Source organism: Saccopteryx bilineata, chromosome 5 (genome assembly GCF_036850765.1).
Source record: "Saccopteryx bilineata isolate mSacBil1 chromosome 5, mSacBil1_pri_phased_curated, whole genome shotgun sequence".
NCBI lineage: Eukaryota > Metazoa > Chordata > Mammalia > Chiroptera > Emballonuridae > Saccopteryx > Saccopteryx bilineata.
The window spans coordinates 33605217-33631984 of record NC_089494.1 but is presented as its reverse complement, the minus strand read 5'-3'; the positions used below and the strand labels follow the sequence as shown (position 1 = coordinate 33631984).

The 26768-nt window shown below is 42.7% G+C and overlaps 1 protein-coding gene across 4 annotated transcripts in view; it reads right to left on the bottom strand.

Moving 5' to 3' along the window:
• Positions 1–26768, bottom strand: part of MPP4 (MAGUK p55 scaffold protein 4) — a 60314-nt gene that overhangs the window by 12779 nt on the left and 20767 nt on the right. For all 4 annotated transcript variants that reach the window (XM_066232411.1, XM_066232413.1, XM_066232414.1 and 1 more), the window contains exons 4-18: positions 26326–26403; positions 23739–23819; positions 22452–22583; positions 21703–21784; positions 20515–20600; positions 18900–18971; positions 18114–18310; positions 17055–17119; positions 14913–14930; positions 11272–11310; positions 7733–7753; positions 7190–7204; positions 5641–5682; positions 3467–3628; positions 2136–2216 (exon numbers count right to left, since the gene is read on the bottom strand). In XM_066232411.1, the coding sequence (XP_066088508.1) occupies positions 2136–2216; positions 3467–3628; positions 5641–5682; positions 7190–7204; positions 7733–7753; positions 11272–11310; positions 14913–14930; positions 17055–17119; positions 18114–18310; positions 18900–18971; positions 20515–20600; positions 21703–21784; positions 22452–22583; positions 23739–23819; positions 26326–26403 (1171 nt within the window). The remainder of the gene's footprint in view (positions 1–2135; positions 2217–3466; positions 3629–5640; positions 5683–7189; positions 7205–7732; positions 7754–11271; positions 11311–14912; positions 14931–17054; positions 17120–18113; positions 18311–18899; positions 18972–20514; positions 20601–21702; positions 21785–22451; positions 22584–23738; positions 23820–26325; positions 26404–26768) is intronic.

Below are 26768 nucleotides of genomic sequence, written 5' to 3'. Positions count from 1 at the left end.
TTGGCCAGCACTGTCGTACGCCCAGCTGAGCAACGCTTGCACTGCCAGACGCAGAGCAGTCGTGGCTAGTGATTGTGGTCGTAAAGTTGAATGGTCATAAGTTGCATAGGTTGTAAGTCGATCAATACCTATAGAGTCTTCAACCTAAGTAGCACCTGGTATGGAACATTGGAGTTCACTGAATACCTAAAAGTGATTTATAGTCTGTTCATCCATTTATTCAACTAACATGTGCTGAGTGTCTGTGTTTCAGATATCATGCTAGATTCTTAGAACACAAAGATTAATGAGGCACTGTTCCAACTTTGTGTCCTATATATGCTGCAAAGCCAGTCTTTTCATCTGCGTTGCAACAAATTCTTATTCATAAAAAAGTGTGTACTTGCATTCGACAAAGTTTAAGGATGAAATAGATCAACACCTGATCTATAGTAGGAGCTTCAAACAGGTTCTAAATATAGAAGGAGTTATGGACATTCAAGAGGCTCTAAAAGCAAACATTACCTGGCGGTCATTTTTGTTTTGTTCTTTTCTTTATTCACGCCTCTCTTCAGATCCTTAGAGTTCCTACAATTTTGCCACTTCTTCCATAGCTATATACTAAAAAAATTCTACTAAAACACTTATAGTTCTCAGATGATAGTAAATTTTTTAATAGAAACCTAAGATGACCCCTTCTCCTTGGCTTCCATTGGGTTATATTTTACATAGTATGTTAAAGTCTGTGAATCGGTGCATGACCTGAGGTATTCATTTTAAACTTAGAACTGTTCGATCCATTTAAAAGGCAAAATATGAGCAACACTTTCTCACTTTGAGTGAAGTAACTTTTTTTCATTGTCTGTCATTGCCCTTCTGTGGAGCAAGATCTTCCCCTGTCCCTGGATAAAAACTTAGCTGTTCCCATGACTCTTCTGATTAATCTTGGGTCCAAAAAAAAAAAAAGTCCACCATTATTTATATGACAAAACTCCATCTCAATTGAATAATTAAATTCCATTCCCATGTATGATACTAATTAAAATTATGAAACTTCACTTATATTTTAGGCTTCTCCACCCCACGTCCTGCTCAGGCTTGCCGCCTTCAGGGAGCCTGAAGTGAGGAAAGGAAATCAATTCACTCCTCTTCCCTTCACAGCATTCCCACTGCTCCTCCCCCAGTTCTCTAACTCGCCAAGGCCAGAGCGCAGACAGAGAGAAGAGGAAGCAGAGCAGGAAAATTCTCACTAAACTGATGCTGGCTGCCAGTGGCTCCTTTACACTTAGCAGATGTTTACATTTAGCTCTTTCTTTCCTGGAAGATGTTTAGGTTATTTTGCAAACCTGACCACTACCACTCTACCACTGCTGAGTATCTCAAATCCAGCCCTGTTCCAGCTAGTCATCTGTGATTTCTTCCACAGTCTGATGCATCTGGGGCTCTGCTTTTGGCCTTTTTCTGCTGAGATTTCCCCTTGGGCAGAAACTAAGACAACCCTAGGTGACTTTCTCCCACGCTATCCACCCAGATCTAGTCCTTGGGAAACATCACAACACTTCTGCTCTGACAGACTCTAAAAGGGCAGCTACTCCCCAAACTACAGCCACTGGTCAGTTCCTTTAAGCTATCATTATTTAAATTTTTGTAGGTATAGTTTGACACCTAAATCGCAGGAAACACATATTAAGCTTTTTAAAGGGTTTCCTTAATATCCTCTGTCTTGCCTCGAGGTGAAGAGGAAGCTCCGTGAGCTCTTCCCTCCAAGTATGTTATAATCATATTTATATAACATTATATGTGCATATATTATAATTTTTAATAAAAAAATAGAGTCAAGCACAGTGCCAGGAAGATTGAGTACTGAATGTTAGCTATTATTGTTAAATATTAGTGTTCCTGGAAGGTCATTTATATGATTTTTAAGAAATAGAAAAACACAAAGACAAAAACAAAATGTCACCTTCTAAAAACCTACTTAGCTACATGTTAGTAAATAATTTTCCTCTATTAAAATATAGTTAGAAATTTTAAGAACTATCCCATGTGTCTTATATTTTCACAACAAAGATGTGATGACAGAGCTCAGTGCAACTGTAGACACAAAGAAAGTTTTCCTAAAACATGAACTGTGATGAAAGAAAAACTAAACATACGTGGCACAGCACTTTGAAAATGGTGAGGATTACGTTCAATAAGTTGTCTTCTCAGTTCATTCACTCCAACACCAGAAGGTCCTAAACACAAAAAGTCACAAACAAAACCCATTAGATGTGGACAAACATAATTATGTGGTGAAAGCATCATCTCAGTCCTTCTACTGAAGAAACCCAAGAGCCAATGTTCTTAGGGAAATTACTTAGCTTTCCGTCTCAGGAATTGGAACAACCCCAGGAGACTTGGGAATTTTCCTGGTGACCTGTGGAGAAACCCACACTTCTTCAACATTCAGAAATAAGGTGGGGAATCACCAGAACCCGTTTCCCCAGCAAATTCCTCCTAATGTGCGACCCTGTGCGAATTCCCTGGCTTCATTTTAGATTAGAGGAGATAACCTACCTTTCCTCTTCAAGTGAAGTCTGTATCATGTTACAACCCAGCTCCACAATGAGAGGACCTGTGACTTGACAGGAGTCAGGGGCAACACTTCCTCACAGGCCACTGAGTCAAGACCCTGTGTGCCGCTGGAGGCAGGGCTGACTTCATGGGCACAGAGCCCGGCAGTTACACAGGGAGTGTGCTTAGGATACTGAACTGGGTTAAATGCTCTTCTTTAGCCACACTGGAATTTTTGTCGTTTTTTGAAGAAGGAACCCTTGCACTTTCATTTTGCACTGTGCCCTGTAAATTCTGTCGCTGATCCTGGCTGTAAGGCATGTCGTTTGCTATAGGGGACCTGCCTTGGTCACAGCTGAACACACAGAGAGACGCAGTAAGACGGAGGTTACCGCCCCTGCAGGGCCCGGCTTGGTGGAGATCTGGAGATGGTGGTCACAAGGGCAGGTCACCAAGCACTGTGTTCGTCTTTTCCTGTAGCACCAACGGTACAACCCAGGAGATTTTTGACAGTTTTCTAAAGGAGGTAGTTGCCAATATCTTAGAAAAATGGATCTTAAGGATGTTTTTTTCTTATACACACTAATGATCCAGTGGGAGAGAACACTCATCTACGCTTATAGAAAAAAAAATTTTAAACAAGCAAAGTAAAAACAAATAAAACTCAGTTATAACTTCATCACAAGAGAGATTGCTGTTATATAAATTTAAATACACTACAGCATAGCTCATTCCATTGTAGACAATAAAAGCATGACGCAACCATGTTTTATTTATAAACACAGGGATATAAAACAGGCTTTGTCTTTTTAACGGCGTGTACGACAGTCCACAAAGAGTTCTACTCTTTTACCACGACTCCCAAAGCAAGGCTATTGAATCAGAAAGGACAGGCTGGCTGTGGACGGAGACGCAGGCCTGCAGGACGTACCCACGAGCACGATGAGGCGGTGCTTGTCGGAAGGGCGCCGCTGGTACCTCACCACCTCCTCATAAGGGGCACTCGCCGCGCCGGGGCAGCTGTACACGTTGGCACGCAGCTGGCTGAGGGACGACTTCCTGCGACAAAGGCGCATGCTGCGGCGGAAACCAGCTGGGAGGGTGGAAGTGCACAGAACGTCAGACCCAGGGCAGGAGACATTCCTTCCAGCTTCCAGCCCCGTGGAGCACGCCCTGACTGAGATCCCAGAGTGTCAATTAACACAGTCCTGTCTGACCCTAGAAGACAGGAAGCCATCTGAAGGAAAACAGCAAAATGCCCCATATGTTACCTCCAAGTGGCACCTCGAGCCCATAATGTGCCAAGCATTGTACCACGTGTTGAGCATATAGTGGTCAAGTAAGCCAAGCCCATTTCCTCCTTAAATTCACATTTTATGGAAGAGGAGAGACAAAAAGCACCACTAAAGCAAGTAAGTGCTCAGAAGAAGGATCAGCAGATAGTTGATAAGGTGCTTCTTCAGGTACCGGGTTAGGTTAAGTGTCTGGAAAGCTGACAGTGAGCAGGTGTCTGGATGAAGCGATGGAGCCAGCTAAAGAGGCATGGGGAGGGGGGGAGCAGTCCAGGCTGAGGGAACAGCCACTGAAAGGTGCAGGCAGAGGGTGCGCTTGAAGTGCATGCGGAAGAGCCCGGAGGCCTGTGTAGCGGTGGGCAGTGAGCAGTAGGGCAAGTAGCGGCAAGGGGGCTGGAGAGGAACCTGGGGAGGTCACACAGGCCTCAGCCCAGGGTCGGACTGTAGTCAAGGGGGATGCAAAGTTATTAGATGGTCAAGAGATGGGTGTGCCATGATCTGATTGTGTCTGAAGAATTCCTCTGGTTGCTGAAGGGGAGACGTAAACTGTAGGCAGAATAGGTACAGGCTCAGGGGACAGCAGTTAGGGGGCTACTCCCAAAGGAGGGGGCTAGTGACTCGGGCCAGGGGAAACAGTGGAGCAGGCTTGTCACTCACATTCCCCAGATGGAAACACTAAGACACAGACAGTTTGGGTTCTTGCTCACGACTGTGTGACAGTGTCAGAGTTGGCCATTTTAGTTGTGATCGCCGAACTCCTGGAGTCCTGCTTAATCTACCTCCCGAACCACAGGGCTTTCTGATAGATACCCAGGTCCTCAGTAGAGGAGCTAGCGACTATATGCATATCACAAACAAACACACATATCTATATTTGTACCTATGAATGTTGAAAACCGTGAGTTCACACCAACATCTACGATGCCATTTCAACACTATAGGATTCATCATAGCATGACCCCACCCCTGCTGTTCCTTCCCTATGTGTAACTCCTTTCTCTAACAAAGGAAAGCAGCTCTTATTATCCTCAGTACATTTATTTATTGTATTAATAAAGAGCACTGTGCAGAGTGGGCACAGACAGTGTCAGAAGCCTGGCAGGAAGTGTCAGAGCCCAAGCTGGATGAGGAGGGCATCTCTGTAGAGGCTGTGAGGACCCAAGGGCCGGCAGCTGCACTCTGCACTTTCCTCTGGCTCTGACAACCTGCACCGGGCTGCCATCGTCCCTGCTCCCTGTGTAGATGCTCTGGCTCTGATGCCCAACCCCGCCTGCTTCTTCCCCACCTTTGTGCAGATGCCTACCCTGTTCAGCCTAACTATGGCTTTGACAGTGAAGTCTTCTGGAATGGATGCAGAAAGGTAGTGCAGTGATTTTTTAAAAATCCCCCAGTGATGCCAATGTGCACCCAGGTCTGGGAACTAACATGCTACTTTATCATTTTAGACCCTGCGCCCCTGCCGTCCCACACTGTCACACAGAGGAGAAAGCCCACTGCAGTTTTTAATGAGTGGTCCATAGTCCTGCAGAAAGCTCTGGCCAGTTGACAGATTATGAAAAGGTGGCCATAAAAACTAAGTTAGTAAAGAATCTGTCTCGTTAGAGTAAGATAAATATGTTATGGAACAGTTTGGATGAAAATAAAATATTTATATTTGATAAATATTCAGTAGAAACCAGATGAATGATCAAACCAGAACATGAACAAGTCTGGAAATGTCCATCAGCAAAACAAGCTTTCAGAAGAATGGCAGGCTGGTATGAATATAACTTAGGAAGTGACAGAGACCTACCTCTTAGGAATCAATACCTACCAATAAAGAACTTCTGACCATAGCCAACAAATTCTTCCTTGTCTGCAGCACAGGGAATGGCAGGAGCAGTGGAAGACGAGAAGCTTACTTAGAACAGATGCAGGAAAGTATCTCCAAATCTTCAGTGACACTATTTCATCAGCTGGCAGCATACCTATGTTAGCCCTGAGCAACTTACTGAAGTCCTAAGCACTTTCCGTCCCATAGTGTGCACCAAGCTATATGAAGACACTCTTCAGAATTTTAGCAGTAAACTGAATATATTCTGTCTAGTATGGTGGGGAACAAAAATTTATTTTTGGCTCATGTAAACTTATAAGAAAAATGTTGGCCCTGGCCGGTTGGCTCAGTGGTAGAGCGTCGGCCTGGCATGCAGAAGTCCCGGGTTCGATTCCCGGCCAGGGCACACAGGAGAAGCACCCATCTGCTTCTCCAGCCCTCCCCCTCTCCTTCCTCTCTGTCTCTCTCTTCCCTTCCCGCAGCCGAGGCTCCATTGGAGCAAAGATGTCCCAGGCACTGGGGATGGCTCCTTGGCCTCTGCCCCAGGTGCTAAAGTGGCTCTGGTCGCAACAGAGCGACGCCCTGGAGGGGCAGAGCATCCACCCTGGTGGGCAGAGTGTCACCCCTGGTGGGCTTGCCGGGTGGATCCCGGTCGGGCGCATGCGGGAGTCTGTCTGACTGCCTCTCCCCATTTCCAGCTTCAGAAAAAAAAAAAAAAAGATGTTGAGTCATTGTAAAAACATAGAAATTGGGTATATGTACATTTTAAACATACTCAAAGTAAACTGATTTTTAAAAAAAAAATAAATTGTCTTTGGCTTTAACTTGTAGATATTGGTTTCTGCAGGTCCTATAATTAACCTCTTTGTTAGAGATGGGTTTTTATTTTATCCCTTATAAAATGGTTCATTCTGTCTAATAGTATTTGCTCTATAACTGCCAATTATTTATAACTGTCCAAGAATGTGAGAAGCAAAAATGAGGAAGACTGTGTCTGGCGGCTCTAAAACTCCTGTCTCTGCTTTCATTGGAATCTTGGAAAAATTGTTATAAATTCCAGAAAAAAATAAAATAAAAATATCATTTTCAAATTACTTTTTACTAACACATGTTACTCTTCACTTATCCCAGTCTGTTGTAATCACTGGAAAAATACATAAAGAGCATTTATTTGTTCATAGAATGAACTGATACATATAATCTTTTTCTCTTATATTTTTACTTTGTTGTTGTTTTTTAAATACACATTTTAAAATATAAGGAAAACAGACCAATATCAATCCTATCTCTGGTAAGTAAGCACATTTTTCTAACTGATATATGTCAGCAAGTTTGAAAGGAAATGTTTACTTACCAATATATTCATCAAGTTGAATTTCTTTCATTGGTTAATTTAAAAGTATTTTCTATGAAATGGAGTATTTCACCACTGACTTCACCCTTAAAACATCATGTATCTTAAAATTTATTCTGTCAAGCATTCACTTTGAGGCACTGAAAGATCTTAAGCATAGCTTTATTTGGCTTACCCAGAAATAAAAACAATTACCTTCTGAAAGTTCCTCTGGATATTTGAGTAAGCATTAAAAAAACATTAAAAAGTTTAACCTTTGAGAAGATCAAGGCACTCTCTAGTTTATTTACTATCAATATGGAGTAGACAGATGTGTGGAATAAATTATTTAGTAATTGCAAGACGATGTCTTTATTCTGTTCAAATGTCTCTCTCCATAACGGCTGTCTTATAAACCACCAGCTTTTCATGTTAGTCTTGTGAAAACTGACATCACTATTGTGTATTAAAGAACTACTCACTTATATTTGTAGCGAGTTTTGTTCAGCAGGAAATTCAAAACATTATGCAGGACAGTATCTGCAGCATGTCTAGCATTCCTGATTCCTACCAATTAAAGCCCTTTGGTGTTTCAAAATGACCATAATGATTAAGGTGAAATTTGTAACTCCCAGTTATACTGTTGATGAATTTAAACAATTGTTGTATTATATTCCTAAATATGTGTTTAAATTACACCAAAATCTGAAATACCATATACATTTTAAAATCAGTATCAGATGCTCATTTTTTACTTACCAGATTCAAATGTTTCTTCATCTATGGTTTTCCGTGGAGGCAAGAAAACAAAAGTGTCATATTACTAGCCATCCTGAGTCTGTATTTTAACAGTATCATTCCCTGAGCCTATGCTTCCTCCACACACCAACTTATTGAGTAAAATTTTTTTCCCCCTAAATCAAGACCAAGTCAACGATGTCTCTATGGCATATGTAAATCTTAAATGAGATGTGTGGTGTGAAGCAGTTGGGCCATGATGACAAGCAGGGGTGCAGCAAAAGCTTTAACTAAGTGAATAAAGTAATGAAATAGAAGAGAAGAGAGCAAATAAAATAGGCTCAGAAGGAAGGGAAAGGTGGAACCTTGCGGGAAGCTCCTGGAGCTTGTTGGATACTGCAGAGCTTTGCTGCTAGAGGGCCTGCGGATGACAGAGGGATGCCCCAGCCTGAAGACTGGGGGCTGCATACGCCAGGGAAATGAGGCAAGGAGAGAAAGTATATGAATGGTTTGATTGAGTAGGCTTGTTTAGGTGACTGGGAAAGATTTGATAAAACCCAACTTTTTCATCAGTTGAAACATTCTTGGTAGTGTTTCAAAGAGATACTAAGGATTAAGAAACTAGATTTTAGGCCCTGGCCGGTTGGCTCAGCGGTAGAGCGTCGGCCTGGCGTGCGGGGGACCGGGGTTTGATTCCTGGCCAGGGCACATAGGAGAAGCGCCCATTTGCTTCTCCACCCCCTCCCTCCTTCCTCTCTGTCTCTCTCTTCCCCTCCCGCAGCCAAGGCTCCATTGGAGCAAAGATGGCCCGGGCGCTGGGGATGGCTCCTTGGCCTCTGCCCCAGGCGCTAGAGTGGCTCTGGTCGCGGCAGAGCGACACCCCGGAGGGGCAGAGCATCGCCCCCTGGAGGGCAGAGCGTCGCCCCTGGTGAGCGTGCCGGGTGGATCCCGGTCGGGCGCATGCGGGAGTCTGTCTGACTGTCTTTCCCCGTTTCCAGCTTCAGAAAAGAAAAAGAAAAAAGAAAAAAAAAAAAAAGAAACTAGATTTTATAGAGAGAGCAACTTAAAATATATAGCAAAGTTACCAATGCACACATCCAGGCAATACTATATCTAAGGTATACTCATACATGTGAAACAAAATATTTATAAAGCTATTTGTTGTAGCATTGTTTATAATTTAAAAAGATTGGACAGCCTGACCTGTGGTGGCGCAGTGGATAAAGTGTCAACCTGGAAACGCTGAGGTTACCGGTTCAAAACCCTGGGCTTGCCTGGTCAAGGTACATATGGGAATTGATGCTTCCAGCTCCTCCCCCCTTCTCTCTCTCTCTCTCTCCCTCCCCTCTCTATTAAATAAAATCTTTATAAAATAAACTTTAAAAGAGATTGGACATATTCAGACATCTACCAATAAGTGACTGCATAAATGCACAATATCTTATTTAGCCAATAATTGTTTTAAACATATGAGGTGGCTTTTTATGTACTAAAATGGAATCATCTCCAAGATAAATAATGTCAAGTAAAAAAGTCAGGAACAGAATAGTTTGTGTAGCATACCATCAAAGCATATTTGTACTTGTTTTTTATTATTAAATTTTTTAATTAATTTTAAATTGAGAAAGAGAGAGAGAGACATTAATTATTTTGTTCCACTTAATTATACATTCATTTGTTGATTCTTGTATATACCCTAGCCAGGAATTGAAACTGCAACCTTGGCCTATCAGACGTCACTCTAACCAACTGACATACTGGGTCAGGGCTTTGTTGTTTTTTTTAAGGTGAGGTTGAAAGTGGAGAAGGGAGAAAAACTATACATCACTGCTTTCATATGCACAAAATACATCTTTATGGATCATGGAAGATTATTGCCTCAAGAAAGAAAATTGCCGGTTGGCTCAGCGGTGGAGCGTCGGCCTGGCATGCGGGGGACCCGGGTTCGATTCCCGGCCAGGGCACGTGGGAGAGGCGCCCATTTGCTTCTCCACCCCCCACCCCCCCCTCCTTCTTCTCTGTCTCTTTCTTCCCCTCCTACAGCCAGGGCTCCATTGGAGCAAGGTTGGCCCGGGCGCTGGGGATGGCTCCTTGGCCTCTGCCCCAGGCGCTAGAGTGGCTCTGGTCCCACCGGAGCGACGCCCCAGAGGGGCGGAGCGTCGCCCCCTGGTGGGCGTGCCGGGTGGATCCCGGTCGGGCGCATGCGGGAGTCTGTCTGACTGTCTCTCCCCATTTCCAGCTTCAGAAAAATACAAAAAAAAAAAAAAAAAAAAAATGGCTGTGACCTTGAACACCAGGTGTAAAAATTAAAAAATAAAAAAATTTAAAAAATATTAAAAAAAAAGAAAGAAAATTGAGTAGAGCAGTGAAGAAAGAGAGGAAGTTTTTACTGAAAATAGTTTTGTAGCTTTTGAATTTGAACTATGTGAATGCGTTGCCTAATAAAAAATTTGAATACAAATTGTAGAAAGGAAATGAATATTACTGCAAATTTAAAAAAACAACATGTACCTGGAAAAATAAATATTAATATCAGCATTATTCTGTAGTTATTCTAGGAAGTGTTTGTGAATCTTTAAAAAACCCACTACTTAAAGATTTTATATTTTTATTCAGTTCCTAAAAACTAGATTAGCTTATTGTTAAAAAGAAGACCACAGTCCCAAAATGGAGTCACTTATGCTAAGCCCCACATCACTATACTGAGACTTATCTTAATTATAATTTGTCCTCTCCTGCCTCATAGACCCTTGCCATCCCCTAACCTTGCTAAAACCAATCTCCTTGTTGCTAGTATAATTTCCTTGTTTCTTCTCTCTTTGCCTATAAAAGGCTTTGGTTTTGTACAGCTGTTCCAAGCTCCTTTCTGTTTGCTAGATGGGATGCTGACCAATCTATGAATTGCTAAATAAAGCCAATAAAACATACTCAGTGGGAGTTTGTTTTTAGCACTATAAAGTCTAGACAAATTCACATATCAGACCGAAGTCTCTCCAGCTAGTCTCCCAACAACATCCAAGTGATTCTTGAGCCAGTCTTAGCTCTGCCACTACAACTCTTTTCCCAATTTACCCCCCCAAAAATTAATAAAGAAATATAAAATTTTTATATGCTTCTCAAATTTGAAACCTGCCACTATTTATCTATACTAGAATCTACCAGAAGATGGTATCGGACAATAACAAAATATACTTTTTGGTTTTTAAAAATTTGATCTCAATATTTTATAGTATTTCACAAAGATCATGGTGGTTTCCAGATGTTCCAGCTGAATGTTACTGAATAAAAACCTGAGTGTTACTCAGTGTTGCTGTGGTCATTTTTAAGATACTGATTTGTAGAAGGTTGGTTTGGACCTGGAGACATTCCCACAGCTGTCCTTTCCTTCCAAGTGTCAGAACCACAGGAGAAGGATAGGGTGGGGGGCTGCATTTTACACATTGCTTCCAGAGAAACTACGTGTGGCCCTTTAGGCTGGCTCTGCTTAAAGATAATCTATATCTATAGCTGAGGTGCTTCATATTTCTTCTGCTGGTAAATCTATCAGGAGGAAATGTTACCTGCTTCCACACATTTCTCATCAATCTTCATGTCGTCATCTATTAAAGAGCATAGAAAGAGAAGAGAACTTAAAATGTTTTAATGTCACAAACAAAATTCACTATATGTAGGCTTATGTCAATAAAACACAGACCACCTTGCCTGACCTGTGATGGTGCAGTGGATAAAGTGTCGACCTGGAAATGCTGAGGTCGCCGGTTCGAAACCCTGGGCTTGCCTGGTCAAGGCACATATGGGAGTTGATGCTTCCAGCTCCTCCCCCCTTCTCTCTCTGTCTCTCCCTCCTCTCTCTCTCTCTCTCTCCCTCTCTCTCTCCTCTCTAAAAATGAATAAATTTAAAAAAATTAAAAAAAAAAAAAACACAGACCACCTTATAATAATGTTACTCTCACAATTTTTTTTCTCACATGGAGAGATGAAGAAGTCTACTGTATTAAACAAAAATATATGCTATGGGAGGCTACATAACATAAAATAGTTAAAAATTTAAAAAGCATACACTTTTGAAATGCTGGACAAATTAGTTTACCTCTAAGCTTCAGTTTACTTTCTATTAGTGGGGATAGTAATACCTACCATATAGGATAGGAATCAGTGAGATAATGCATGAAAACTTCAATCACATGGTAAGTACTCAATAAATGTTAAGTACTTTTATCTTTAGTTTAGGTATGTGTAAGAGAATAAAGGAACATAACATAACTTTTTTTCCTTTTTTTTTAGAGAGGCAGGGAGAGATTGAGACAGGAACATTGAGCTTCGCTATATGCCTTGGCCAGAGAATAGAACCGACAACCTCCATGCTCCAGGATGATGCTCCAACCAGCCAAGCTATCCAGCCAGGGCTTAATTTTTATTGATTTTTAGAGAGACAAAGAGAGGAAGGGAGGGAGAGAGGAGGGGGAAGGGAAGCATTTGTTTTTCCACTCAGTCGTGCATTTTTTGGTTGCTTCCCACGGGTGCCCTGATGGGAGATCGAAGCCACAACCTTGTTGTTTTGGGATGACACTCTTAACCAACTGACCTAACCGGCCAGAGCCAGAGCATAACTTTTAAAACCATTCAGTCTAAAACTGGAAACCCTTTACAACAGTGATTTTCAAACTATGTGCTACAAGAGTTTTTAAAACATGCAATACCTGACTATTTAGTCAGGGGCACTGATCTCTTTTCCCTTAGATTGTCAAATAAAAAAATGACAACAGCCAACACAGTAATAGCCTTCTGGTCTGAATGCCCTGTCTTGAACCATAAATATATAAGGTCATATAACAGAGTTGCATCTTATTGGTCACATTGCATAATAAGGTTGCATCTGGTTGGTTAATTCTTGGTACCAGAAATCTTTATATACAAGTAATAGATACCTAGTTGTTTAAGAAGTCACTTTGGAGCAAAAAGGTAGGTAATTAGTAGTATTATTTTCTTTTGTAAATCTATCAAACTTATACTTTTTTGTCATATTAGCAAAAAATATTTTTTGTGTGTGTGCAGAATTTTAGAAATTAGTTTATGTGTGACATGAGATAAAAAAAGATTGAAAATCACTACTTTACAACATGACCCAAACCCAACTTTGAAGGCTATTGTCTACTTCTCGCCTTCACAGATCTTATGTTACCATTAATAGTATAAGACCTTCCTCTGTGCCTTTGCTTATGTTGGTCCTTTTGCCTGTAGGCTTCACGGTCCGTCTCAAACACAGATGAAAATGAATACCCCTGCTGTGGACAGGATAGCATTGTCTTCCTACTAATCTGAACTCTCTGCTGCTGCACATTTACCTACCTTGTAATATAAATATAATCAATTGGTGTTTGCCTTATTCACCATCCTAGACATCTCCTTGAAAGTAGAAATGTCTTACTAATTTTTGCATAACTTTACAGATCTTTGTTCAATGTCTTGAACATAGAGGGTACACGAATTATTTATTAAGCTGAGTTGAGTTTTCTTTGAATATCAAAATAGTGATTTGAATATATATTATGACAAAAAAAATCTTCTTTATTTCAGCATTATACATCTTGTGTCTAGCACAGTATCCAGAATTCTGTGGTGATTGATAAATAGTGGTTTAATAAATGTCTTTTATGTTCTAAAAGTACAGATTATGCTCTATATAATGAACTGTAATATTATAAAGTAGTATTTATCACCTCCTTAAAAGGCACATCATTAATATTTTTTAAATAAAAGACTCCATTTGAAACATTTTATGAAATAATACTGTTTTTTAGAGTTGGGGGTATGGATAAACATATAACACAGATGAGATTTTCAACAGGGTCATTCAATTCCATGTTATTCATTTAGAGATTACTTTCCAGATTAGTGATTTATAGCAACAATAAAATCATTAGTTCCTAAGACATAACATAAATTGTGGTTGTTTTTTAAGACAAATAAAAACTACAGTTGTCATTCCTGTTTTACAGAGCTGGGAGTGATTCTACAGTAACAGCTCACATAGCCCTGATTTTTTGAACTTGTAACTCTGAGATCTAATAGAGCCACTGATTTTGCTCTCTCAAAATCAACAGTTCCACACCACTGGCTGGGGTGGCTGTTAGCGACTCATTTGAAGCCCTAACTCCATTTGGAGACTGGGCTTTTAAGGGAGTAATTAAGGTTAAGTGCGGTCATAAGTTTGGGGCCAAGAAAGGACTGGTGGCCTTATAAAAAGAAGAAAAGTCACCAGATCTCTCCCTTTCTCTCTTTTTCTCTTTGTGCATCGACAGAGGAAAGGCCATGTGAGCACACAGAGAGAAGGTGGTCATCTGCAAGCCACGAAGAAAGGTCTCACCAGAAACCAACCCTGCAAGAACCTTGATCTTGAACTTCTAGCCTATAGAACTGTAAGAAAATAAACATGTTATTTATTTAAGCCACCCAGTTGTGGTATCTTGTTATGGTAGCCCGAGCAGACTAGGACAGTGGGCAGTTGCCACCAAGACCATAGAGGCCCAGCCCTCTCCAAAGGCCTGTCCGTGCTCCTCCTCCCCTTTCCAGTGTCAGGGTGAAATGGGGTGGTGGCAAAGGGGACAGCTTGTCTCATTTCTCTCCCCTGTCCACAAGCAGACAGCTTCTGGCTTGCTTGAGTGTGTGTGTCATCTGAATGAGTGGCCTGGGTGTCTGGGCATGGAGAAGGGGAATACCTAGAGGTCCCATTTGTCCTTGATGCAGGATCCTCAGACAGAAGCTTCAGTCCAGATTACACTACTTGCAACTTTGACAAGGTTCTTAAGATCTTTGAACCTGAATCTTTTCATTCATAAAATGGGAAAAATTCCTTACAGGGTTCTTTTGAAGACAATGTATGTAAAGCATTTGACACAAAAACAATGGAGCAGTGTTTCATTGAGTTCTTATACTCTGCTGTGTTAGACACTGGGACTGCACACGGTGAATGTTAGTTCTCTTTTTTTTATTTCTTTCAGTGTTAGGACAATTACATTGTGTATGTGTTCTTTTGACTGACATCTTTTTATAAATTAGGGTATTAGTAACTAGCACACTACTAGGAACATTGTAAGAGTTTAATAAATAACTGAACTGAATTAAACTGAATTAGGAGAACCACAGGAAATTTCTAAGAGACTTCGGAGATGAGGGTTTTTTCCCAAATACTGTTTCTTACCTTCTTCCATAGAAATCACTGGGCACAGACAAATGATTAAAGGAGAGAGAGAGTACATATTAGTCTATACTCAATTTCTCAGATTAATCTACAATAAGAAAAGCAAAGTGCCAAAATTATAATAGTTAATATTCTGGGCTTATTCTTCAGAAATTTAGTAACAATTTAGTAACAAAATGATAACTGATAGAACAAATATATTTATGAACCTTGTTAAAAATGAGGATCTACTTGTTTCTGGCAAGTCCTACTCCTTTTTATCCCAATAAGCTATAAAAGATTGCATTCTACTCTCTTCTGAATTACTACAATTAGTTCAGCATATTTTAGAAACTTGTATCTTGATTTGAAGGAAAGAAGAGAGGGAGGAAGGAAGGATGAAGGAAGGAAGAAAAGGTGGAAAAGAGAGAGATGACAACTATAAGTACATATTCAGTAAATGACTTTTTAATAATCATCTGCAAACTAATATAGGCCTAGAATTTTTTAATAACTCTTGATTAATAAAAATGCTTAAACTTCTTGACTCAGTAAACTGCTCCTGAGATTTCTTTTTCCTAAGGTACCATTTAAGCAGAGCAGGTAGACACAAACTCAACTATTGCAGAATCATCTACGATAGTTAAAAAGAAATTATCTAATTGTTTAGAAAATGATCATGCTCCATCAGAACCAACCCTGTGCAAGGTGACCCTTTAGGTCAGTGGCTTCAAGCCTGGCATTCCTGGTCTTACAGCTTTGTGAGGATATCTTACAAATAGGGTCTGCAAGCTATTTTCAGAATGGATTTTTCAAAAACTCTGATAAAAATTTCACTTAGGCTACACGAGCAAATTATGTGTCAACCAGCGGGCATACTTGTTATCAGATTCTGATTAGCTTTATTAGCATTTCCATGTGTCTTTGAGAAATGAAATAGGAAAATGAATTAAAGAAGTTGGTAAACAAACTTTTTCAAAACATAAGGGAAATAACTAAAACATCATTATGAAAATTATACCTTTAATTCATATTTCTGATAAATGTTAAGTTAAAATAAAGATTAAAGGTGGTATTGTAGCTGTTACTGTGACCATGTAAAGTATGTTTCCATAACTGGAAGATAGTATGAAAATGTAGTCAGTGTGAGGAATTATAAGAGTATTTTCTTATTTCAAATCAGAGAAGGGAAAGAGATTAATGAAATTATGTATACATAACACAGCATTATAATGAATAGGACCTCAAATCCTGGAGGGAAGGGGGGAAGGCATGAGGGGAAGGGACTGGGGGGGGGGCGCTGAGGGGAATAAAGGGGGTGGGGGGAGATATATTCGGTGGGACACTTGAATCTATGTAAATGCAAATTAAAATAATAAAGTAAAAGAAGAATGTCTCTATAGTTGTCATCAGATCTTTTCCAGAGAAAAATAAACAATAGATTTGGACTCAGAGAACAGAGAAATAAAGCAAGGACTTGCCATGGGCAAAGCTGACTTTGTCTTCTCTGTCTCCCTCTCCCTCCTCCGGAGCCCCACCCCTTTGTTAACGCCTTTCCCAGGGCTGCCTCGGGCAGTTTCTGAAGGGCCTTACTCAGCGAGTCCAGGGCTCTGCACCCGACCCCACCTTTGTAAGGCAGGAAGTAGTTCACAAGCCGCGGCTACCTCTCTATGAATCCCTTCACTCACCATTCCTGTCATTTGAAAAATACTGTCCAGAAAACAAACTACATTCATTATGTGATAATTCAGTCTGCCATTTATGCCGTTTATTCATCAAAGGCACACACAACTGTTTATCAGAGCTCCTGAACAGTGTGAAATTTCAGCCCCCCAAAGAGAACCCAGATGAAGTCTTGTGTGTAGTCTTGCCGCCTTGCTTGCCAGTGTGTGTGCGTCGGCTACCTGTACGGATCTCGGGACTGCAAGGTGGGGGTGACCACTGAAGGTGTCACCAAAACGAGAACCTTTGCATTTTCATAAACTGAAAACTCTTCTAAATCCACAGGAATGTATGTCTATGGTAGGATTTCAGATGGCTGCCAGGTTATTTGGGGCACTGGGGACCTTTAAAGATTCTCCTTGGGCAGGAAGCCAGCCCTGGAGAGAGGCAGCTAGTTTGCCCAAAGTACACATGGTGGGTTTGGGCTATCAGCACACTCACAGATGGCTGATTTGAGGTGGGTGTGAGGCTGGGATGGCTGAGACCACCAGAACTCTCGTTGCTTCCTATGAAAAAAAGAAATACACTATGAGAGAAAAAAAAAAATCAATCCAGATTAACTAGGATGAAATAGATCCAGGACAAAATATTCTTAGAATTCTCCTCCCTCTACCCAAGTAAAAAAGATTTCTTCTCCAAACACATTGTCAAACACATTCCCTAATATACACAGCCTCTTATTCTTTTCCTGCCTCATGGGATGTGTTTAGAGCCACCCTGATTGAGAGCGAAGGTCTGGCCCCTGGCCACTCTGCCCCCTTCAGCTGGTCTCAGTAGAATTTTCATAGCATGTTGGGGGTGGGGGGACGCCTACAGTTCCTTTAGCAACACAAGATCTCAGTTCCTTCTAGTGTTCTTTATTTGGACACTAATCTGATAAACCTGTCCTTTCTGCTTACTCCTTGGAAGACCCCCACCGGAGCCTCCTCACCATATTTTGCCCATCATGAGACCATGAGGACTAATCTCATTAGGCCTTTATCCCTGTTCTGTCCTCAGTCCCCAAAGCTCAGGTCATCCCTTATCCTCTGCACTATAATCCTCCACCCCTCCGGAAGCCCTTTTACACACACCCTGGACTCTAAACCTCCAGCAAAGTCTCTGACCTCAGCCTCTTTGAGTGAGCTCTTCGCATTCCAGCTCCAGCTGAAGCCCAGGTCTCCCTGAGACCATAGCTTCCCGCGCAGTTTGGGGGGAAACGGGTTCGTCCCACTGCTAGTGGTAAGCTGGTACAGCAGCCCCGGGGCAGGGGAGCCCCTGGTGTGGCTTTTGCCAATTTCTCTCGTGTCAGTATGCTCCTGTGGCAGGTTTCAAGCTGTCACCTGACATCACGGACTGTGGATGTGAGACGTGCACACATCCACACTTCTGGTCCCCCCACTCTCTGGTAACCACTCCCAGGTCACTCCTGCTCACACTCACTCTCAACGCTGTTCTGTCAGAACTCCGATGCTTTTATTAGGCACGTAAATCCCCTGGCCTCTCAGTACCTTCTCTTACCTCTTCAGGAGGTGGCTAGAAGGGATTAGGCCAGCACAGGTACCAAGGTCTGAGATTTTCCGGGCCTGCCACCAGAAGGCATCATTCTGGTCCACAATCTGGAGGATGTCCCCCTTCTGGAAGGGCAGCCCGGCGTCGGTGCACGGGATGGCGGGGTCCTCCTGGGGCCAGTAGTCCGTCATGGCACGGACGTGCGCCTGCGAGCAGGAGCATAGTGGCGCCATCAGAAGCGCCCGTGCAGACGGGCTATCGAGACAAAACGATTTCTTCCACTCCTCCATTTACTGTTCTTATCTTTCACCTCCATCCTCACAAAATGGAAACCTCGCCTCTTGAGCTGAGTCTAAGACCTAAGAAAAAAGTGACTGGATCTTAGATCAGAGCGTTTTTGCTCAAACACTCACCATTATTGGTTTGACTTTATTTTTATTTTTACTTATTTATTTTAGAGAGACAGAGAAAGAGAATAAGAGAGAGAGAGACATAAATTTGTTTCATCTACGCCATTCACTGGTTGATTCTTGTACATGCCTTCACCAGGTATCGAACCGGCAACCTTGGCGCATTGGGACAATGCTCGAACCAACTGAGCTACCCAGCCAGGGCCTTGATGTGACTTCCTAATTTTTTGATACCTCATCTCCTTTAATTGTATTCATTCATGTCGTCAGTATTGAAAAATATACAACACAGTATTGAACAAATGTTCAACACATTATAGAGAACAGTATAGTATGGTACTTCATACTCACTGTGTGTGAGTTTGAAGGCTCAGTAAATTCTTACCATCTTCTGGCTATTAACAGGAGGGTCAGAAACTGGAACCACTTTGAACATGATTGTGCCACGAGACATGGCCTAGAAAATGTCGAAGGGGGAACAATGACAAATAACAGAGTCCAATGAGTTACTGGGATTCAGCACATGGAGTTACAACTCAAATGCTCAAGTCTAATGGTGATTTCCTCCAGAGGGATTTTAAAAGGGTTCAACAGCTAAATATTACCACCCAGACATGGGAAGTAAGAAGAACTTCAGCTCTGCTCCTGCCCTGCTCCAGAGCTGCTGGTGGGGCTCCAGAGTCACCCGTCCGCTAAGCCCACACCGAGGCCCCGCCTCTCCCGGAGGCCCCGCCTCTCCCGGAGGCCCCGCCTCTCCCGGAGGCCCCATCTCGCTGCCGCCAGGACCACCCCACTCAGCACAGTCTTCTTCCCACGGGCACTGGGGGAGAAGAGGAGCTCTCGGTCTGACACTCCTTCTCCTACCTCAGTCAGTAATTATTCTGCCTCAGGGAGCCAGCCTGGTGAGGAAAATGACGGCCCCCAAGTCTTCCGTGGGGAACGATAAGCTTCCGAACCAAGGGTGGGAACGTGGGGCCCTCACACATTTGAAGGAGACGGAATCTGTCAGCCTCATAGGGAAGGTAAGAGCCACTCTGTCACCCACCCTGTGACAGGCTCTGGAGATGCAGAGATTAACAAGACCTTGTTCTCACTCTTAGGAATTTCACAACACCCCCCACACCGTTGTCCTGGCAACTCCACAGCTGGACCAGGACTGAGATGGAGGCATGTGCATCAGTGACTGACAGTACTCTAAGTCCCCTTCACAGTGTCTTGTATACCACACAGAATCTGACAGCAGTGGTTGCAAATTATTTAGGTGCTTCACATACTTCTTATAACACCACCCCTCCCCTCAGTACCGGAGGCACATAAAATGTTAGCGCTCCCCAAAGAACCCCGCATGCGGACTGCCGGGGTTTGTGATCCACCGCAATCACTTGGGTGTGCCTGGGCCTCGCGAGCTGCTGTGCTGTTGGCAGGGGGACTGTGATTCAGGCGACTGTTGGAAGGATGGAAATGAGGACCTACGGGGAAAGACGAGGCTTGTACAACCAGGTCAGAAATTTCTAGTTCAAACCACCAAGGACAGTGGCAGAGCCAGCAAGGACGTCCCCACCCCGTGGGCCCTCCGATGACTTCTCTCGACCCCCGCCTGCCTCAAAGAAGATGTCAAGCAGATTTCAGCTGTACAGAAATGTTTGGCGAGCAAGGGGTGTTTTGGTCAGGTTCAGACTCTCCTCCACCGTCTGATTCTGCCCATGGGGGCTCAGTTTCCAGTGGAGCACCCAGGTGGGGAGGGACCCGGGCAGGAAACCTGACAGGCTCCCCAAGACAGGAAGAGCAGCTTGGGAAGAGAAGTCTCTTTCCAATGGTGGTTGTGTGTGTGTGTGGGTGGGGGGGGAGAATACAGAAACAGACAAGGCCTGGGGCCAGGAGAGAGGAAGCTGTCAAGAGGAATCAAGCTCCCATCACATTACAGGGAGCACACGGCGGTTGGATGGTGCCAGTTCAGCCTTGTGTTTCAGAGTCAGGAAGAAGCCAAGAGGAGATGGTACCAGAATATGGATCACTTGCTCAGGGTCCAGGCCCTCAACTGAAATTCCATTCACTTCCACCAGTCTGTCCCCAGCATACAGCAAACCTAAGCAAATAGGAACATAAAACGTGGAAGGGTACACGGATATTGGCAAAATCAGGGCCACCTATCCCAAAGCTGTGTAGCAAACTCGCTAACTCAATATTTTAAATTTTATTGTGAAATACTAATACTAATAAGGCAAAATGGTTCATTGAATTTACACCACCAACAATGTGTGTGAAAATTGCATTTTCACACTTCTTCACCAACCCTGGGTATTAACTGATGCTGATATCTTTATTTTTGCCAATCTGATGTTGTAAAATGCAACTGGAACACTGGTAAGATCACACAGAAAAATGAAGATGTCAGGGTCACAAGGAAATGATAAATAAAAAGGAAAAAGGGGAAACAGTTCAAAAGAGACACAGTGGAGAAACCTAGGGATTAAGATTAAGCCTTGAGAAATACAAAGTAAAACAGGGGGCTGTCAGAGAGGAGACAAGAAGCAGGATAATGTCATTGGCCAGAAATGAGGGATGATGAAAATTTCAAGAAAGATATGGTCAATGATATTAAATGTGCTTGAAAAGAAGACATAAAACTAAGGCTGAAGGAAGGTCCAATGGACTCAGTAACTGGGAAATCCTGGGGGTACCTATTCTAAAATGTTGGGGTCAAAGCCTGCGCCAGGTTCCCGGGGCCGTGGGCAGTGAGGACAGGGACAGCAGGTGCAGCGTTGCTTGCTTCAGTAGCACAGCAGTGCGAGGTGCCCTGGGAGAAGGGCCAGCAAAGGCTTCTCAGGATGGGGAAGAGCTATGCCTTTTCAAAAGCAGAAGGATCGAGTGAAGAATGAAAGTTATTTAACCACTGTGAGGCTCAGTTTCCTCATCTGTAAAATGGTCTGCTAATACCTTGTTAGGTTGCTATGAGAATGTAAACTGAGAGAACGTTAATACGGTGCCTAGAATGGAGGAAGTCAATGCAGGAGAGGGACAGGATCTCTCTGGACTGTTTATTCCTTCTTTCTTTAGTAACCGAGCCAAGTGGTGGAACTTATTAAAACCCCAACCTGAGTTAGGGAAGAGGGTTTCCCTACAGTGGAATAAACAATCAGAGTTTCCTCCTTTTCTGGTCCCACTGCTACCCTGCTGCTCTGGCTTACCACTCCTCTCGGCCAGTCCACCGTGGATGACTCTGGCCACCAGGATGTCTCCTGTCATCTCGTGGCGCTTGATGGTAGCTCCCTGGGGAGAAAGTACAGTGGAATCCCTCTTTCAGTGAATGTGGCCATTTTTCTGGTGGCTTTCTTCAATGTAGCTCTGGTCTTTCAGATGGATATTCATACCAAGCAGGGCCACCCCATGCCTTCAAAGGGAAAGGCCATTTAACTACGGCCCCTGAGTTCTCTATCTAACCACATAGACGTAAAAAATATTTAGATCCTTACAAAGATAATAAAACCTCCCGTGATTACAGCTAATTAAGGGGGGTGTTCTTAGAAAACCAAATGGATGACTTACTTTACTTCCCATTAATGGAGAAAAAATAATAATACAACTTAGGCAAATACATTGGAATTGAATAAATATATGTACATACATGCCAGAAAGCCAAATAACAAAATAAAATATATTTCTTATCTGTCACAGTGTTTTCCAAAAAAGAGAAACACTAAATAAAAAATCTTTCCTAGTGAAAACATCACAACATGTAATGTATTTGAAGTCACCGGCAAAAATCTTTAAGATACAGTTTAGTCATTATTATGAAGGATTCCCCTCACATTTTCTGAATGTCTCTTACTGTATTTGTGACCGCAGACCAGAATACGGACCAAATGACTACTAGAGATAATTGAGTTCACAATTAACCCTGGTATGATTATGAATGAAAATACACTTATTTCCTTACCAGGGGCTGTTGGTTTTTCACCAAACAAACAATCCTCATTGCTTCCTCACTCTCAGGGATGTTGTCTGGCAGCGGGGGGAGAAGGGGTTCAAAATCTTTCTGAGCCACAGTGTCATGGGCACTGAGCAAGGCCTGGGAACAGAGAAGGAAAAGGTGAACCAACGTCACACACAGGACATCCCCATCTAGAAAACGGTGACTTTACACTATGTAAGACACATCGATAACCACAACCAACACACATGCCCAGTGCAGTTCCGAGCATTTGAGGTGGATTGACTTGTCAGGGTCACCCTATGAGGCAGCCACATTCATCGTCCCCCTTTTACAGGTAAAGAAACAAGACACAGAGAGGTTAAGCAATATATATTATATTCTTTCATTTCTGTTAAAATGCATTATTCTGTTACTTTCTCATTTTCTGGAAACCCATGCCATCCATGGTGCTCCTATGATCTTGAACTAAAAAACAACTTTTCTAATATTCTCTCTAATTAAAGCATAATGGTGGGGCAGTAATCAAAATACCTTGCTGGTTTAACTGGTCAGTGACAGCCAAAAGCCCGGTGGAACAGAATGAGAAAAAGTAGTTTCCTGGTTTAAAGTATGATCAAAAAGTTCCTTCTAATGACCCACTGTGTTAACATTTTCATTTCATGGGGTGAGGGGACAGTTGTCCTACAGCCCTAAGTTTATCAGGAAGAACTTCGCTGGAACTCAGAGAAAGTTCTTTAGTTATTTTGTGAACTCAAATTTTTGACTCAAATTGCTCTGTGGAGGAATTATTCCAAATGCAGGCATTCTCTTAAAGTTCTAATTTGCTGATTAATTGACCTCAAAATCTGTAAGTACTAAGAGGTAGGCTTCTGTTTTGCCATCAAATGTTTTTCAAATATTCCTCTCCCTCCCTTAGAGCTTATCATCATTATACTGTGGTATCCAAATGCCTTCACACACTTTATCTAAAACTTAAAATATTCCCAAGATGAAAAGGAAAGATGCTACCCTGACTGCCCCAGAAATTTTAGAGGATTTGCAAGGGGAAAATAAAATACCATGGAAAGTTCTAGATATCTCCTCAAAAATATGTCAGGCTTGGCTTCCATGGATGACGATACTGAGACACTCATATCTGAGTCCCACTTGTTTAAGTACAAAGTGTTGGTCACCCGTGTTCAGTAATAAGACATCTGTTCAGAGTGCACATTTTTCATCACATTTCTTTCTTTCCCCCACATTGTCCATGTGCCAGATGGGTGCGTCTTGTCTATTTTAGCAAACACTTGCCTTAAAGTGTGGAGCCTGGAGGATTTGTCTCAGCTCTTGGGTCTCCGGGGAACCAGCGGTTGCCTGTAGTACCTCTACCACCTGGTCGATGAAAAAGCATACACTGTGAATTTTTTAAAAACCCTGATCCTAGTCAACCTCACCCAGACTGGATCACAGATAAACGAACTAACATAAAATGGACCTAAGAAAAGCTGTTATTTAAGTCTTCTTTTTCATCTTTAAAGCCAAAGCCTACAATCACTTCTTATTTATTATACTTTATAGTAGGAAGAATTCAAGATTTAGGGTAGATCTAAACCCCAGTGCCCCAGGCCTGGCACATCGCAGGCTTAGAAGAACTAACAGACTTTTGTGATGTCATGTGTTCCCAGACAGTCTCCCTCTGGTGGCTCTATAAGGTCTGTTTGCTAACCCCAGGACTCTATGGGCAGGTTAAGGGACCTGAGTTCCCCAGGTACAAGCTCAAATACCTGGAGAACTCAGGTAGCTTACTCCCATGTTATGCCCTATTCTTCTATTGGAAAGTAAGAATGGTAATTTGTATTTTGGACTTATTTTTTGATTAGCAATTTTAATATTTGTGCAAGGGAAAATTATGAAACAGGATAAATTCTGATCTTTACTCTGTGGTTTAGATGTAGACCTGCTTTCTGACAAGGTATAAGACTTCTCAAGACTTTAATCAGCCCATGAGTCTTTAGTAGTCAAGTGTCATCACGTACAACTAAATGAAAACAAGCAGTTTGTTAGGCTTTACCTTTATTCACTAGGATTATAATTGGACAACTAACTATTTGACTTGTTGATTACTGGAATTGAGGGGAGAACTTTTCTTCTTCTTTTTTCCTTCTATTTCTTTTAATATGATGTGAGCAAAAAAAATAGTAAAATAGATTATATTAACTCCTTTATTCAACACATATTTATTGAACATCTACTATGTGCCAGGTACTGTTCTGAGTGATGGAACTACAGCAGTGAATTAGGTAGACAAAAATCCCCATTCTCATAGAGTTCACATTCAAGTGAGGAGACACAGACAAGAAAAGTCAAAGAAATAGTGTTATTTGGTGGTGAGATGGGTTAAGAAGAAAAATAAAACAGGGAAGACAGAAAGGGCATGCCACCAGGGGGTTGCAATTTTAGATAAGATGATCAAGGAAAGCCTCAGTGTGAAGGTGACATTTGAGTGGAGACCAGAAAGAGATAAGGAAGGAAATTGTGAATATACAGGCAAGAGCATTACTGACATAGGAAATAGCAAGTGCAAAGGGCCTGTGGCAGAATCATTAGAAAGTTCAAAAAGCAGAAAGTGTTAATCTGGTTGGAGCAGAGTGAAAAAAGAGGAGCAGAAACTGGGACATAAAACAGGTAATGGGAGCTACATTCTGTTGGCTATGTAAGAACTTTGAAGTTTACTCTGAGATGCAAAGTCATGGAAGGGTTTGGGCAGAGAAGTGATATGATTTGACCTGCCTTTAGAGAGGGTCTCTTGGTGGCTGTGTTGGGAATGGACTACAGGGGACAAGAGGAGAGCAGGAGACCAAGTAGGAGGCTATATTGCAGTTATCCACATAGGGTGACGGTGGCTTATCTTAGGTGGCACAGTGGAGGTGGTGAGAGGGTGTTCCTAGAGCTGAGAGGGTTTTCCACTAGATTAGGTGTGAGGTATGAGAGAAAGAGAAAGCCAAAGCTGACCCTGAGGATTTGGGGCCTGAGCCCTGCAAGAAGGAAGACATCATTACTGAGACAGAAGGCTGGGAGAGGAGTGGCTTTAGTGTGTGTGTGTGTGTGGTCGAGTGGGGGATATCCAACCGGGAGCTCGGTGGGGAACATACCAAGTGTGAGGGGTCTGCGGAGGGTGGGAAGGAGGCAGCTGCTTATGAGTCTACAGTTCAGGAAAGAGCCCAGAGCTATATATTACACAGGGTATTCAGAGAAAAAGAGAGAGAGAGAGAGAGAATAAATGGATACATGCTAAAAGTGTTACTTTGGCCCTGGCCAGTTGGCTCAGTGGTAGAGCGCCGGCCTGGCATGCAGGAGTCCCGGGTTCGATTCCCAGCCAGGGCACACAGGAGAAACACCCATCTGCTTCTCCACCCCTCCACCCCTCCTTCCTTTCTGTCTCTCTCTTCCCCTCCCGCAGCCAAGGCTCCATTGGAGCAAAGATGGCCCGGGTGCTGAGGATGGCTCTGTGGCCTCTGCCTCAGGTGCTAGGATGGCTCTGGATGCAACAGAGCCACGCCCCGGATGGGCAGAGCATCGCCCCCTGGTGGGCGTGCCGGGTGGATCCCGGTTGGGCGCATGCGGGAGTCTGTCTGACTGCCTCCCCGTTTCCAGCTTCAGAAAAATGCAAAAAAAAAAAAAAAAAAAAAAGAAAGTGTTACTTTGTTGTTGTTGTTTTGATTTTGGAGATAGCGGCCAGTTTTCTTCCTTGTAATAAAGCTCAATCAGGAGCACTTAGTAGATGCATAATCATCAATTAAACGTCTCTATTGGAGCCTTGAATCCGCTTGAACTAGCACTGCGAGTAGAATGGCATCACACGGAAGCTCTGCTGTTCCGCTGACTAAAATCATCTCACCTCATGGGACAATGCCTGTGCCTGGGAGGTGGCAGGAGCGAGTCTTTTTTCTTTAAATTCCTGGAGGCAGTCATAAACCTGCAGAAGGGTAACAGTGCAAGAACGGTTTGTTGGTAACAGAAATGGTGACATTTGGGATTTCAGAATCTCCAAGGGAAGAAACAGCTTGGGAAACGGCCCAAGCAGCTGAGCAGCACAAGTGTTGGCCTTTAAAAAGGTGTCTCTAGTTGTCAAATAGAAATGATTTCAAGTTTGATCATTCTAATGCTCCAAAGGCTCGTTCACTGGCTGCCTTTTCGAAAGTGATCTTCCCTAACTGATCTCATTGAAAAAATTGAAACTTTTGCTCTTGTTAAACAAAGGAAGAGAAGGGTTTCTCGGGCTGATTCCAAGTGGGACTTGGGGCCAGATACCTGCTGGGACCTGGGCTGGGCATCTGGACA